General features: G+C 54.1%; 2 protein-coding genes across 4 annotated transcripts; both read left to right on the top strand.

Annotated features, from left to right (window-relative positions):
- The first annotated feature begins 1,921 nt into the window (after window positions 1-1,921).
- Window positions 1,922-8,790, top strand: VAMP5 (vesicle associated membrane protein 5). 2 transcript variants are annotated; one of them, XM_036872370.1, is made up of 4 exons: window positions 2,000-2,016; window positions 4,752-4,827; window positions 7,707-7,844; window positions 8,321-8,790. In XM_036872370.1, exons 3-4 carry the CDS (start codon window positions 7,761-7,763, stop codon window positions 8,528-8,530), a joined length of 294 nt encoding a protein of 97 aa, XP_036728265.1. In that variant the 5' UTR covers window positions 2,000-2,016; window positions 4,752-4,827; window positions 7,707-7,760; the 3' UTR covers window positions 8,531-8,790. The 2 variants fall into 2 exon arrangements, with proteins under 2 accessions (XP_036728264.1, XP_036728265.1); XM_036872369.1 differs by lacking the exon at window positions 4,752-4,827 and having other exon boundaries at window positions 1,922-2,016.
- A 1,879-nt stretch (window positions 8,791-10,669) lies between these two features.
- On the top strand, window positions 10,670-12,928 carry RNF181 (ring finger protein 181). 2 transcript variants are annotated; one of them, XM_036872367.1, is made up of 5 exons: window positions 10,670-10,825; window positions 11,838-11,968; window positions 12,152-12,261; window positions 12,443-12,517; window positions 12,786-12,928. In XM_036872367.1, the coding sequence occupies exons 1-5, from the start codon at window positions 10,740-10,742 to the stop codon at window positions 12,843-12,845; spliced, it is 462 nt and encodes a 153-aa protein (XP_036728262.1). In that variant the 5' UTR covers window positions 10,670-10,739; the 3' UTR covers window positions 12,846-12,928. The 2 variants fall into 2 exon arrangements, with proteins under 2 accessions (XP_036728262.1, XP_036728263.1); XM_036872368.1 differs by lacking the exon at window positions 12,443-12,517.
- Window positions 12,929-13,530: the final 602 nt, after the last annotated feature.

Here is a 13,530-nt window from a genome sequence, read left to right as displayed (position 1 = left end):
CCCCTTGTTCCATCATTGTCACCGGTCTCAAGAACAGGAATTTTCTGGAGGTCTTGGTGTATGAAAAATTCAAAACCTTCCCAGCATTTTAGGGTAGTATGTAAGACTCTCAAGTATCCCCGCTGGGTCTTGCCATTTCCTTTATTAGTTTTCTGCTGGAAGTGTTAGCCGAGACATGAAGCCTACCTGGGCAGAGCATTTAGGAATCTGGTTAAGGGCCTCCCACCCCTCCCATCATTGCCGTTTCTCTTTGGTGGCCCTGTTGTAGTCTTAGAGTGAGGGGGTTAGAGGAACTTAACTGCTTTTCCTTCTCTTGTGGTTCTGCGAGTTCTATTTGTCTTTTGTCTGCCCCTGTCCTTCTGGAACTTAGCAGGGCCTCTGGGTCTCAGCTGTCCTGAGGGGGTGAGCATCTCTCACCCGTATCTCGTGGCTGGGCACAGTCAGTGTCACAGGACAGGGCCTATGGCTTTCCTTCCCCTCCATGGACAATGGACCTCTCTGTCTTTGAGCCTCCCTCCTCTCCACCAGGTTCCACCATCATTGTCAATCTTTCCAGTGCCCAGTGCGCCTTGGTTTGGGGGAAGGGTTCACGTCATCTCTGTCCCTATTTCCCCCATAGGCTTTCCAGAATTGAAAAGAACCTGATTTGGGGAGGGAGTCTGGAAGGGGCGGGGTTGGGAAACAGGACTGGGGACTAGTACTGGCAAGTCAGGTTCTAGAATCATGCTCCGGGGACTTCCCTGGTGGTCCAGTGGTTAAGACTCCACACTTCCAATGCAGGGGACGTGGGTTTGATCCCTGGTTGAGGAATTAGGATCCCACATGCCGTGCAGCGCAGCCAAAAAAAAAAAAATAGAACCATGCCCTGAAAACTAGGAAGGGAGGAAAGCACAGAAGAGACCCTGGGGGCAGACTTTGTCAGGATCCTGTCCATCCTCTCTCTTCTCAGTCCACTCCTAGACTCGAGGTCCAAGCAACTGGGGTGATTGGGACCTAGTCTGTCCAGGCTGGGGGTGGGGTCTGTGCTCACATGGGGGTCAACGTGGGAGAGGGAAGCCCCCAACCCCCTTCCCCCAGAGGGGCCATCTTTGAGATGTTGGGATGGTATGGGGTGGGGTAGAGAACAGGTGGCTGGTGGCTTCTCTGTAGCAGTGAAAGGGCAGGCTGAGGATGGATAGATTCAGCTCAGGGAGGCTCTGGACAGAAGGTTAGACACACCAGCCTCCCTAATCCTCCAGCTGAGGAAGGGGGTCATATCAGGACAGGCCTGCACTTGCCCACGTGGTGAAGGGGAAAGAAAGAAAAAGCTAGAGCTAGCACCTTCTCCACGGGGGTCTGTTTTCTCTTTTAATTGAGGTAAAATTCACAAAACATACAATTGACCGTTTTAAAATGTACCCTCCAGTGGCAGGTAGTGCACTCATGATATTTATTGTGAATAAACTTTATTTAGTTTCAGAACTTTGGTGTGGTCGGTTTTTGATTATGGGTGAGTTGCACTCACCCAGGTGGCAAAGACCCTGTCCAGATGTTCACTGCGTTTCCTGCGCCTAGCACAGTGCAGGACAATGGCGCTCCTACAGGAGCTTGTTGAATGAATAAATGATTCCTCCCCAGATCAACCCGGTCTACCTGAGCTTGGATGCCGTTCCAGAGAGGATTCCCTGAGCCCGTTCCAGAGCCCACTCCACTGGGACCATTTCATAGACTGGGGTCCCGAGCTGTAGACCAGGCACCAGGCTGATTGGGCGGAGGTCCCACTTCACCAGGCTGGGCAGTCATCCCGAGCCGGGCGCCGGCGGCCCGGGGAGAGGTGCCGAACCGGGATCCCGGGAGCCATCGCCGGCCGCTTCCGACTTGACTGATTTGACTTGGTTTCGGTCGCCGCTCCCAGAAGGCGCGCCCCCCGCCCCCGCGAGGCAGGCCCCGCCCCGCCCTCCGCTTCCTCCCAGCTCCCTGGCACTGGGGCCGCTCGGGCAGAGGAACCGGAGCGGCGAGGCAGCGGCGGCGGCGATGGTGAGGGCCCGGGACGGGGGGCAGAGGGCGAGCGTGGGTGGGGGGAGGTGCGAGGCGGGAGTCCGAAGTCCAAGGGCGGGGGCGTCCTTCGGAACGGCGCTCGGGAGCAGGACCGGGGCCGGACCCTCGGCTCGCCGCGCGCATCGCGGGAGGGAAAGGGCGGCTGTGCGAGGGTCCCGGCTGCCCCGCGCCGAGTGAGCGGGACTCCGGCTTCCCACTTGCCGGGGCCAAGCGGTTACGAGCACCGGCTTCGGAGTCAGACTCCGGGCTGAGATCCTGGTGGTGGCCACTTACCCGCTCTGTGACCCCGGGCAAGTCACTTAGCTTCCCTGAGCCTCTTTTTCCGCATCGTGAAGTGGGGTCAGCGATACCCGCCTTGCTGGGTCCTTAGGAGGTTAGAGGAGATACAATGGCAGAGACCTGCCTGGCCCTCAAAACCTGCTCCTGAGAAGTGGTGGGTAATATGGTGACCTCTTCAGCCCTTCCTGGAGCTGTGAGGGGCCAAGTCTGGCCCAGGGGTTGGAAACCTGAGCCGATGGGGTGGTAGAGGCCAGCCCTGTGGCAGGGTGTTGGAGGGCAAACTCCTTCCCCTGGGGACAGAGAAAGAAAGATGTTTACTATAAAAGTTCCACTGAAGTTATCAGTGTGGCATAGCCTGACTGCCTTCTAACCCGTACCTAGGGACACTTTCTTGAGTTGAGTCATCCCCCACTCCTGCTGTAGACTCTGGCCTCTGTCCCCACTTGTCATTTCCAAGGCAAAGGTGTCAGGAGCAGTTGGTGCCAGTCGCTTCTCCTCTCCCCTGGAACTCCTGGGAAGTTGTGCCCGGCAGGAAGCAGGCTTGGTGCTTTAAGATTCTGCCATGGAGGGACTTTCCTGGGGATCCAGTGGTTAAAACTCTGCCCTGCCAATGCAGGGGGCACAGGTTCGATCCTTGGTCAGGGAACTAAGATCCCACATGGCACAGCCAAAAAGAGAAAAAAAAAAAAAAGATACTGCCAAAAAAAAAAAAAAGATTCCGCCATGGAGAAGCCAGCAGAGGTGTGATGGATGTGGATGTGGCCTGGCTGGGGGTCGAGATGCCTGGATGGCCTCATCTCCAGGGAACTGGAGGCAGGAAGAGGAAGCGGGGCAGGAAGGTAGCACTGAGCTCTAAGGCCAGGCCAGGAAACTGAGGGAGGCCCAGGGAATGGGACGGAGCCCAGAGCCCACTTCCCAGCGGGCAGAGCAAGGAATCAGGCAGGGTTAGGTTGGGCTTGTGGCTGGCCCTTAGCACTTGGTGAGAAGAGGAAACTCTTGAAATGAAGGCTGAGGCTGTGATAATTTACTGGGGGGTGCTGGGAAACTCTGGGACTCTCACAGGTTCATCTGAGGCAAATAGTGGATCTGAGCCTGGGGATTGATCTCTCTCTCCCAACCATCTCCTAGCCCCTTCCCTCTGTTTTTTCTCTTATTGCTGCCCCTTTGTCCACCCTTAGCGCTTTCCCTTCCTTCTTCCCATCCGCCTTCCCTACCTGGTCCTTCTTGCTTTCCCTTCTTTTCTCCTCTTTTCTGATTCATTCAGTTAACAAGTGTTTCTTGGGCATTTCCTTTGTGCCAGTCATGGTGACTTGTATAGGGGATAGAGTAGGAACAAAATAGTGATGGGAAAGATAGAAATTGAATGGGTAATGAATTCATTCATGTTGTAGATGGTCCTCACTCATGCTCTGTGCAAAGAATTTGGGTTTTGAGCCACAGGCCTCCCTCATATGCACACAAGTTGAGCTGGCAGCATCAAACTTGGTGAGTCTTTAGCCAGCCAGCTAAAGCATTTGACCTCCCTTTACCCGCATCCAGTTTAACACAGGGGTTAAGAATGTGATCCTTGGAGACTAAGTTTGTTCAACTCCCAGATCTTCTACTCACTGGCTCTGTGACCTTGGATGGGTGATTTAACCCCTCCGAGCCTCAGTTTCTTATAAAACTGGGATGAGAGTACTTTCCTCAGTGGATTGTAGTGAGGCTTAAATGAGATAAAGTGAACAAAGAGCTAGCAGCACAGTTCTCAGCTCAGAGTATGTGCCCATTGAGTGGGAGCTATTATTACTACCAAGAGGTAAAACCTTCTCAACAGCCTGCAGCGCCTGATGGAAATAAAATAGATATAGGTTATCAAAGGCCCATGTCAAGTTTTATATTTAGGTTAGAAACGATTAAGTGCACAAGAGCTTGCTTGGCTGTGTATTTCGTAAAAATATTTAAGAGGTTTTATTGACCACAGGTGTGGTTCCTGGGATCTGACAGCTAAAAAAAAACCTAGGGAAACTTGGGCTACCGCAATAATAGCTATTATTTATTGAGCATTTTAGTATGTGTCAGGACTTGTGCTAAGCACTTTATTTATAACATGCCACATGCCTTAGCTAATGTTATGGGAGATATTATTGTCACCACTTTATAGATGAGGAAGCGGAGGGGTCAGAAAGGTCATATCCCCAGTCTTTAGTCACTCAGCTGGTGAGTGGCAGAGGCAGGATTTGAAGGAACCCAGGGCTGTAATGCAGAGCCCGGCTCTTAGGCTCTGAGCTCAGGCGAGCGCTGACCCAGGAAGGAGGTGATACACCAGGTCGCTGCCCGGGTCCCTCTGAAGATGACAACAGTGACAGCTGGGATAGGGTTTCGTAGGCACTAATCAGCAAAGAGGGGAGACAGGAGAGTTTGGACAGGGAGGTTTTTGAGAGCTTTCTTTTCAGAGGAACCAGCTGTATTTGGCCTGGAAAAACCCGAGGAGAGATTTGAGAATTGAAGGAGGGATATTCTGCACACCGGGTAACAGTCTGTCAATTTCCTGTGTAACTACCACCCTCCGTCTGCCAAAAATGCTGCCCCTACCCAAGCTCGGAAATGCTTCTCACCCTCCCTTCCCCTCTCACCCACCCTTCCTCTCTTGCCCTCCGTTCCTCCCGGCCCCCCAGCCTGGGGACCTCTTCACATACCCTTGCTGATAGCATTTCTACATGCCTTCTGGTGTCCTCTGGCCTGAGTTATCTCACTTTCGTTCATGCCAGTCTACCACCAACAGAGAAAGTCTCCTGAAGCCCCTCCAGGCTCAGAAAACTACACAAACTCTTGATCCATCCCTCCCTCCACGGGAGCTTCCTCTTCTTGACTTTTACCCTCTGCCAGATCCGTCACTGTCCAGAGTGTGTCTCTGTTTGCCTGTGGCAGTAGTCTCCACCACATGCCGCCACCGCCCCCCCCCTCCCCCCGCCCCGTCCATCTCGGTTCTCAGGAATCACCTGTCTGTGGGCAGCTCAACACTCGCTATTTGTATCTCATGGGGTAAACTCATTACTCTTCTCTAACTGTATCATACACACCTCTTTCCCCCAGCCTATAGCGATCTTTTCAAGAACCGGCCCAACTCATTCAGAAAATATTTTCCACGCGTTCACGGTGTGCCAGGCACTATGTTGAACTCTATGTGGCAGGATGCAGCGTGGCCGCCCTCCGGTCTTTTACCTCCTTCCACACCCGGCAGTTCTTTATTTGAATCACCGTGCCAGCAGAGACCTGTGCATACAGTGTCCTTTTTCCTCTGGTTGAGGAGGGCCAAGGAGGGCTAGAGACTTGAGCCCCAGCCCTCTGTGTTCCCTGGTGCGAATGTGTTCTTTTAGGCCTGGGCCCATCTGGGCTCCGGACAGGCCTGGCTTCGCAGTGGGGGAAGGAGGCTACAGCTTGCAGTGGGAGGCACAGCCAGCTGTCCTGAAGAATGTGACCCAACATCACCCCATGTTGGAGAATAAGATAACAACAGCTGTAGCATTTAGATTAGAAAAAATGATATGTAACATCCCACCAATCTCTAGCAGTGATTCTCATTTTTGAATCTTGGTCCATTCCCAGGTTTTTGCCTTGGACTATTTGAATGTGAGAGACTCCAAGTAATGGAGACTTGTTGAATAATTTAGTCATAATAATAGTGGTGATGGTGGTTGACTCAGGAAAACTCAAGAGATGAGTACAAATTCCCTGCTTTCTTCATAGTGCTTCCTTGTTCCCCAGCTACTGCTTCCCCCAGCCCATGAGTGTACTGCCCTGTCGTGGTTTGCCGGCCCCCTCTCGAAATGGGTTACTTTTCTAGCTCATGAGTAAATATTGACCTACTTGGGTTTCAGATGCCTGCCCCTTGAAACTCCAGCTGGGCTAGATAAACACACTGGGATAACAAACTTGAGAATGACAGTTGCATTTGGATAAGTTATAATGCGATTGGCTCACTCACTGAGTCCTTGCGGATGGTCACCATTGTGGTGGCCTCCTGGGCCTCCAGGCTGGTGGCAGACAAAGGCAGGGCACTGGCCCCTGCCCTCCCCCTGGGAGCTTATGGTCCAGTTGGGGAGATAGGATTCATATACTGGGAATGCTTGGAGGTTACATGCAAGGCAGCTGCAGGGATCCTGAACGGGGATTCTTGGCTGAGTAGGAGGTGGCCCTCTGTGACCACCAGATCCCTTCCCTTTCTCTGGTTTTAAGTGGAATTCAGTCAAGTGCCAAAATGTCTGCTGCAGACAATGGGCAATATAGTCTGGCAGGAAAGGGAGCTTGGCCCATGCTCTGTGAGGAGGAGATGAGAACAGGGTTGGGCTCTGGGGGACAGGGCTGGGGGAGGGAGTTCCTGTGGTTTGCTAATCCGCTGGGATTCATCTCCCGACATGTCCCTGGACCTCCGGCTCTTACCAGGGCCTCCTGCCCTGGGTCTCTCCCAGTTGCATGTATCCAAAGCCCAGTTTCTTTCTTGCTTGTGATCCCTGTGTTCTTCCTCTTCCTGGCCTCTCCCCCAGCTTGGACCCTGCATCTCCCTTCCCAGTCCTCTGAAATGAGCTGGGTTCTTTTGTCAGGTGAGGCTGCTGCCCAGGCTGGGAAATCCAAGAGCTGGTCTCTCCTGTGTGAGTTGGATCCCAGTGAAGATCCTGGCTAGCTGGAAAGCTGGAGGCCAGAGGCCAGGAAGGCCGAGGCTCCCAGGCAGACAACGAATCGACTTTGAGCATTGATGTGGGAGCAGGGTCAGGCCAGGAGGCAGAACTGGCCTGACCAGTCAGAGGCTGGAGGAGGGAGGGGAGCGAGATCTGATCTCAGTTTGTGTGTGTGTGTGTGTGTGTGTGTGTGTGTGTGTGTGTGTGTCTGTGGGGTTAGGCAGAGACTATAACGTGTGGTGGTCCAAAATTATCCTTCTAGCTCAGTGGGCTGGATCTCCTCCCTGTCTGGCTCTGGCCAAGCAGCTTGGTTCTGTGTTCTTTGCTGCCTCCTTAGGCCAGTGGGAAGCCACAGGCAGGTGCATAGTAGGTTGAGGCCATCCTGGAGCAGGTGAGCCAAGCGTCTGCTTTGTGGGAGGGTGGGTCCTGGGAAGGTCCCATCCTCAGGCATCTTAGAGGAAGCTGAGATGCTGGAAGTCAAGGCCGACCTAGGACCTGCCTTGATGGGCAAAGGGAGGAGCCAAAGGTGAGCCGTACACACCCAAGAGGCCAGCCCTTCCCTCCGCACATATCAGACCCTTGCATGAAAGGCGCTGTTCCCCTTACTCATACACGTGCATGTGCACACACGCGTGCGCTTGTGCAGTGGGGCAAGGAGGCCTCTAGGTCTCAGGACCAGATGAGGGTCAGGTGGGGGCCTCATGTAGCCCTGACCTTGGGCTTGGTGTCCAGGCAGGGAAAGAGTTGGAGCGGTGCCAGCGGCAGGCGGATGAGGTGACAGAAATCATGCTCAACAACTTCGACAAGGTCCTGGAGCGCGACGGGAAGTTGGCGGAGCTGGAACAGCGTTCAGACCAACTCCTGGACATGGTGTGAGGCCTGGAGAAGCAGGGAGGGGGAGGGAGAGGCTAGGAGGGGCCCTCAGGGGGAGCTCTCAGGCTGTGCTCAGGGTCTCCCGGCCGTTGGTAGGGCCTGAGGCTCACCCAAGGGCCGGTGTGGGGACCGTGGGTTTCTTGAAGCATCCCTAGCTTAGCTATGCAGTGGGTGGGGAGGTCTCATGAAGTACGAAGGCCTTGGTTTGAAGCTGTGGATCATCCTACAGGTTGAAGACTGGCATTGTTAACTGGGGGTGAGCCTGTAGGGCTGTGAGTCAAGGGCTACACCAGTGTGGGAGACCAGGAGTCAGGCTGGGAGGATCCCAGGGCAGGCTGCGTAGAGAAAGGGAGCTGACAGGATGGGGAGGCTGCGGGAGGAGACTAGGCCTCGCCGGGGCTGGGTTGGAAGGAGCTGGTCCAGGGCTCTGGGGAAACCACTAACTCCTACCCTGTGTCTGGGGGTGTCCACAGAGCTCCGCCTTCAGCAAGACAACCAAGACTCTGGCCCAGAAGAAGCGCTGGGAGAATGTCCGTTGCCGGATCTACTTGGGGCTGGTAGTAGGCGGTGGTCTGCTCATCCTCCTGATTGTGTTGCTGGCCATGTTTCTCCCACAAAGCAGCAAGGGCAGCAGTGCCCCACAGGCCCAGGATGCAGGTGCTGCCTCAGGGCCTGGGGAATGACACAGCTGGGCCTGGAAAAGAGGCCGAATAGCCACACTGGTCGGTTCTGGTCTTCAGAGAACCCTGGAGTTTGCTCCCTTCTGAGCCACCCCAGTGAGCGTGGAAGGGCAGCACCAATTTGTGCACCTTTGTTACTTCCTATCACACCAGAGACTGGCCCTTGAGGGCAACCTGCTGCGCTGGCCATGCCAGGGCAGCCCCACCTGGAGCTTAGTAAAAGCTGCTGTTGGGTTAAAAGCTGCTGTTTGGTTAAAAACTGGTGTATGTGTGTATGTGTGTGTTTGAAGGTCTTCAGAAAACAGAAAAAAGTCCCAAAGGACTCCAGCCTTGGGAGGTGGCCCTTCTCCCTTCTCAACTTGATCCAACCCTACAGACAGATCCTTCTGGGGTGCAGGTGTAAAGACACAACAGCCCCCAAACCAGACCCTTCAACCAGTGCCCTCCAAGTCTGTTTCCCTGAGAATGAAATCTGTTATTTTTCTGAGTCTTGGGATGTTCAGAGGACCCATGGGACTCCAGATAGGATGACAAAGAGGAAAGCACTTCCAAGATCTTTATATCACAAGGTTCTCACCTTCAGAGAGACTTCTCCCCTTGAGCACCTCTGCTCCAATTTCTCCCTCAAGCTTTACGCCAGATCACAGGTGGGGTAGGTGGCAGGAAAGGGAAAGGGCTTCCTTCTATGGTGCTGTAATGCAGAGTCACAAAGTTTGCCCTGTGGGAAAGAATTGGGGCTTTTCAAAGGGCCAGGGAGGCAGTGCCTTCAGGGCACCAAGTAAGATGGTTGGGTGAAGGCTGGGGAAGAAGGAAAGGCCCTACCAAGACCTGGGAAACAGGGCAGCCGCTGCCTGAACTCCTTAACTGCATGTCAAAGTGGGTGGGAAGGGGAATTCAGGGTCAAGTGTGCAACAGAAACAGTTCCTTGTTAGGTGGAGTGAGGGCTACTGATGGAGAAACAAGAACAAACCATCGAGTTGTGTGGAGCTGTACCCGCACAGAGCGTGTTACTTTTGCTAGGCTCACCGCCATCTGCCTTTCCTGGGGAAGATGGAGGCAAGCACCCGGTGCTGCACTTAGGTGTGCAACACCACTAAGAGGCCCTGTGAATGTGGACTTGGGTTTTACATATGTAACAGGGGATAATGATACTAGTTCCCAGGATGATTGTGAAGAGTATTTATACCCTATGTACAATATCTCTCAATGTAATGGTTCTAGATGCCAACTAAATGCTAGCTATCATCCAAATCATTTAGTGCAGTCGTTCTCAACCTTGCCTCACATCAGAATCACCGGTAGAACTTATTAAAAAAGTACCACTCCCAGGCCTAGATCAGTTAAATCAGAATCTTTGAGGCTAAGTATCAGACACGGTTTTTTTGTTTTTTTCCCTAAAGCTGCAACCCCTCCTCTTCTTCTCTCTCCAGGAGATTCATGGGTAGCCGGGGATGCAAACCACTTATTTAATTCAAGCCACTGGTTTTACAGAAGCTAGGGGAGAAGTTGAGCAATGGGCTAAAGGTCACACACATAGTTCCATGAGCTGGTAAGGCCCCAGATTCCCCTGCAGGGATCGTCTTCCTCTCGGTTGGGGAGGCTGCCCCAGCCTTTATTATTGTGCCTAACACAGAAGAAATGAGCAGGAAATTTTTGTTTGTTTTGCGGGAGTAGTGGAGGAGTGAAGCGCCAAGTCCTGAACAAACTAACGTGCAGAAGTGCCCGGCGAGGCCACGACAGAGCAGCGGGAAGCACCCTGACACCAGGCCTCCCTAGGCTCGCAGAACCATGATCCCTGGGCCAGGGCCTCCCTCTCTCTCTCAGAGACACCTCTGACATCTGTCCCGCCGAGACTCTCTGAGCCACAGAGCGGATGGAGGAGCCCTACAGCCCAGACCCTTGGTTTTTCAGGGCTCTAGGGACGCGATCCACACGTCACTCCCATGAACCTACCCTAGGCCGGGACTGCAAATCGAAAGTTTTCTGACCAGCCCCGGCCCCTGCCATTGGCGTCAGCCTTTGGTCACCTGACTTAATCGAGCCAATGAAAGGTGATAAAATCAATACTTCCGCTTTCCCTGAGGCGAAAGAGCCACTGTGCCCGCCTTTCGGATGCTATGATTGGTCACCCTCCCTCAACTCGCCAGTTTATTGGCCTGCACCGCTAGGCTGAGGTCCAGCGGGGTCTGAGGGCTGTGTCAGGCCCGCTGCCATGGCGTCTTATTTCGATGAACACGACTGCGAGCCGTTGCACCCCGAGCAGGATGCCCGAACCAACATGCTGCTGGAGCTCGCAAGGTGGGTGCGCGGGGCTGGGAGGTAGGGCTCACGCAGCAGGTTTCTGGGCTGAAGCTGGCTGGAGAAGGCGGATTATCTGGGGCATTAGATTCAGAGGAGGACGGATAATCAGGAGAGTTAGTTCCACAGTGAGATTCGGGGGAAGTCGATAATTTGGATCGTCCTTGGAGGGGCCCGGGCAAGGGGGTTCTGGAAAAGACGAGCTGGAGAGTCGGGGGAGTCGGGGCCGGAGGGCAGTGGGCTCTAGGAGGTACTGGAGTAGGCGGGTCATGGGGGCGGGGTAGGAACTCCAAGCATGGAAGCCACACTGCCACTTGGAATCTGGTTTTACCAGGTCATTCCTGCGTGGCCTGGGTAACTTCTCTGAGCTGTTGCCTCATGTGTAAAATGGGAATAAACAGCCTGCGTGCTTGGGGTTGTCTGATGGGAGCTGTAAGCCATTTCCCACTGTGCTTTTTATGTAGTGAGCACTACTGAGGGGTAGCTATTAGTCCTAGTAGCTGGGCAGAGTATTTATCTGTTAATGCTTAGTGGACTGTGGGGGCAATGAGAAAATATGGGTTTTTTTGTTCTTTGTGTTTTGGCTGTGCTGGGTCTTCGTTGCTTCACACGGGCTTTCTCTAGTTGCAGCGAGCGGGGGCTACTCTTCGTTGCGGTGTGTGGGCTTCTCATTGCAATGGCTTCTCTTGTTGCGGAGCATGGGCTCTAGGTGCGAGGGCTTCAGTAGTTGCAGCACGCAGGCTTAGTGGTTGTGGCACGCGGGCTCTAGAGCGCATGGGCTTCAGTAGTTGTGGAGCACAGGCTCAGTAGTTGCAGCTCGTGGACTCTAGAGCGCGGGCTCAGTAGTTGTGGTGCACAGGCTTAGTTCCCCTTCAGCATGTGGGATCTTCCTGGACCAGGGATCAAACCCGTGTCCCCTGCATAGGCAGGTGGATTCTTAACCACTGGACCACCAGGGAAGCCCCGAAAGTATGATTTTTCTTTGGTTCTAACCTTGGATTCTTCTTCCCAGGTCCCTTTTCAATAGGATGGACTTCGAAGACTTGGGGTTGGTAGTAGATTGGGATCACCACCTGCCTCCACCTGCTGCCAAGACTGCAGTTGAGAACCTCCCCAGGACAGTCATCAGGGGCTCTCAGGCTGGTGAGAACACTAATTCTTTCCACGATTTGGGTCAGGTCTGCCAGACCCACCCCCTCTGGAAGCCAGACTATGGTCTGGCCCTTCAGTTTTCCAGGCCATGTTGGGGCAAGAAGTGTCCTTCAGGAGTGGGAGCTGGGAGGTAGGGCCGATAGCAGCTCTCCTGATTAGCACTCCCTCCTCAAGAGCTCAAGTGCCCCGTGTGTCTTTTGGAATTTGAGGAGGAGGAGACTGCCATTGAGATGCCTTGCCATCACCTCTTCCACTCCAACTGCATTCTGCCCTGGCTGAGCAAGGTACTGCTTCCTTTTTCCCAGCCCTCACCCTGCCCTGGGCCCAGTTCTCAAGCCGCTTTGTTTATGGACTACTGGGGGGATCAGAGACGGGAGAGGGGTAGGGGTGGGATTTGGGAGCTGGAGACGGTTTTTAGCTTATCAAGACCAGACCTGGGCTCGTACACTGCACTGCTTTTCCCAGACAAATTCCTGCCCCCTGTGCCGCCACGAGCTGCCCACTGATGATGACACTTATGAGGAGTATAGACGAGATAAGGTAGGGGGCTGGGTAAGTGGAGTGGGTGGTAACGGGGCTCCCTGAGTCCGTCCTTGACGCTCTCGTTCCCCACCTCAGCAGGCCTGAGTAGGCCTCATGGTCCCTGAGTCTGGCGGCCTTCCCAGTGATTTTAGCGAGGGGCAAGAGGCTTGGCATCGCAGGTGCCCAGGGCCTGAAGACAGTGAGCCAGCCCCACGGTGGCTGCTCTGTCCCTTCACCCACAGGCCTCGGGGTACGGCCCCTGCCCAGCGTGCCCTCTTTTCTTCAGGCTCGCAAGCAGCAGCAGAAGCACCGACTCGAGAACCTCCATGGAGCCATGTACACATGAGGTGGCTGGGACCGCACGCCAGCCCTCCTCCGCAACACCTTCCTCTTCTGCCTCGGATTCTCATTAAAAGTTTCTTTACCCATCTTGCCGCTCCATTGCTCACAGGCCTGGGCAGGGACTCTGTACCCTCTAGTGGGTCTCTGCTGCTATGGGGGAAGGTGGTCCTGAACCGTAGAAGGTACCAGGCTGTGTATCCCTCTCTGCCAAAGCCTGCCGGCCTCAGGGCAGTAGGGGCCAGGTCAAGAACCTGGCCACCAACCGGACCAGCCAGGGCTTGGGCCTCTGTGTCTGTGGTTGGAAAGCAAAATGCGTCAGGGTCTGGCACCCAGTAGTTACTTAAAAATGGTAAAGAAAAACTAGCCCATCTCTCTCCCTCCCCCTGCAATCTTTAGTCAACCTTAGAATCCCAGGGGCTTTCTTTTGCTTCACTGCAAAGATTGCTTCTAACAAACATTTTCAAGTTATTCTCTGTATCCTCCCTTCCTCATATCCCTGAGTGTGGAATCAAACTTCAAACCAGACTCTGAGCAGGACAGGAAGTGTGAAATGATCGAGTCGGCTCTTTAGACTGTTCAAAGGCCCAGAAAGGGCCTTCAAGCCCTTGCCGGGTATTTGGATAGCGCTTGGCATCCTTTGTTTTTGGCAGTCCTGCTCTCAAAGAGCAGCGGGAGCTCAGGACCCTCCC

This window comes from Balaenoptera musculus, chromosome 13, assembly GCF_009873245.2.
Source record: "Balaenoptera musculus isolate JJ_BM4_2016_0621 chromosome 13, mBalMus1.pri.v3, whole genome shotgun sequence".
Taxonomy (NCBI): domain Eukaryota; kingdom Metazoa; phylum Chordata; class Mammalia; order Artiodactyla; family Balaenopteridae; genus Balaenoptera; species Balaenoptera musculus.
The sequence above is the reverse complement of the archived record's forward strand: the minus strand, read 5'-3'. Positions and strand labels throughout refer to the sequence as shown.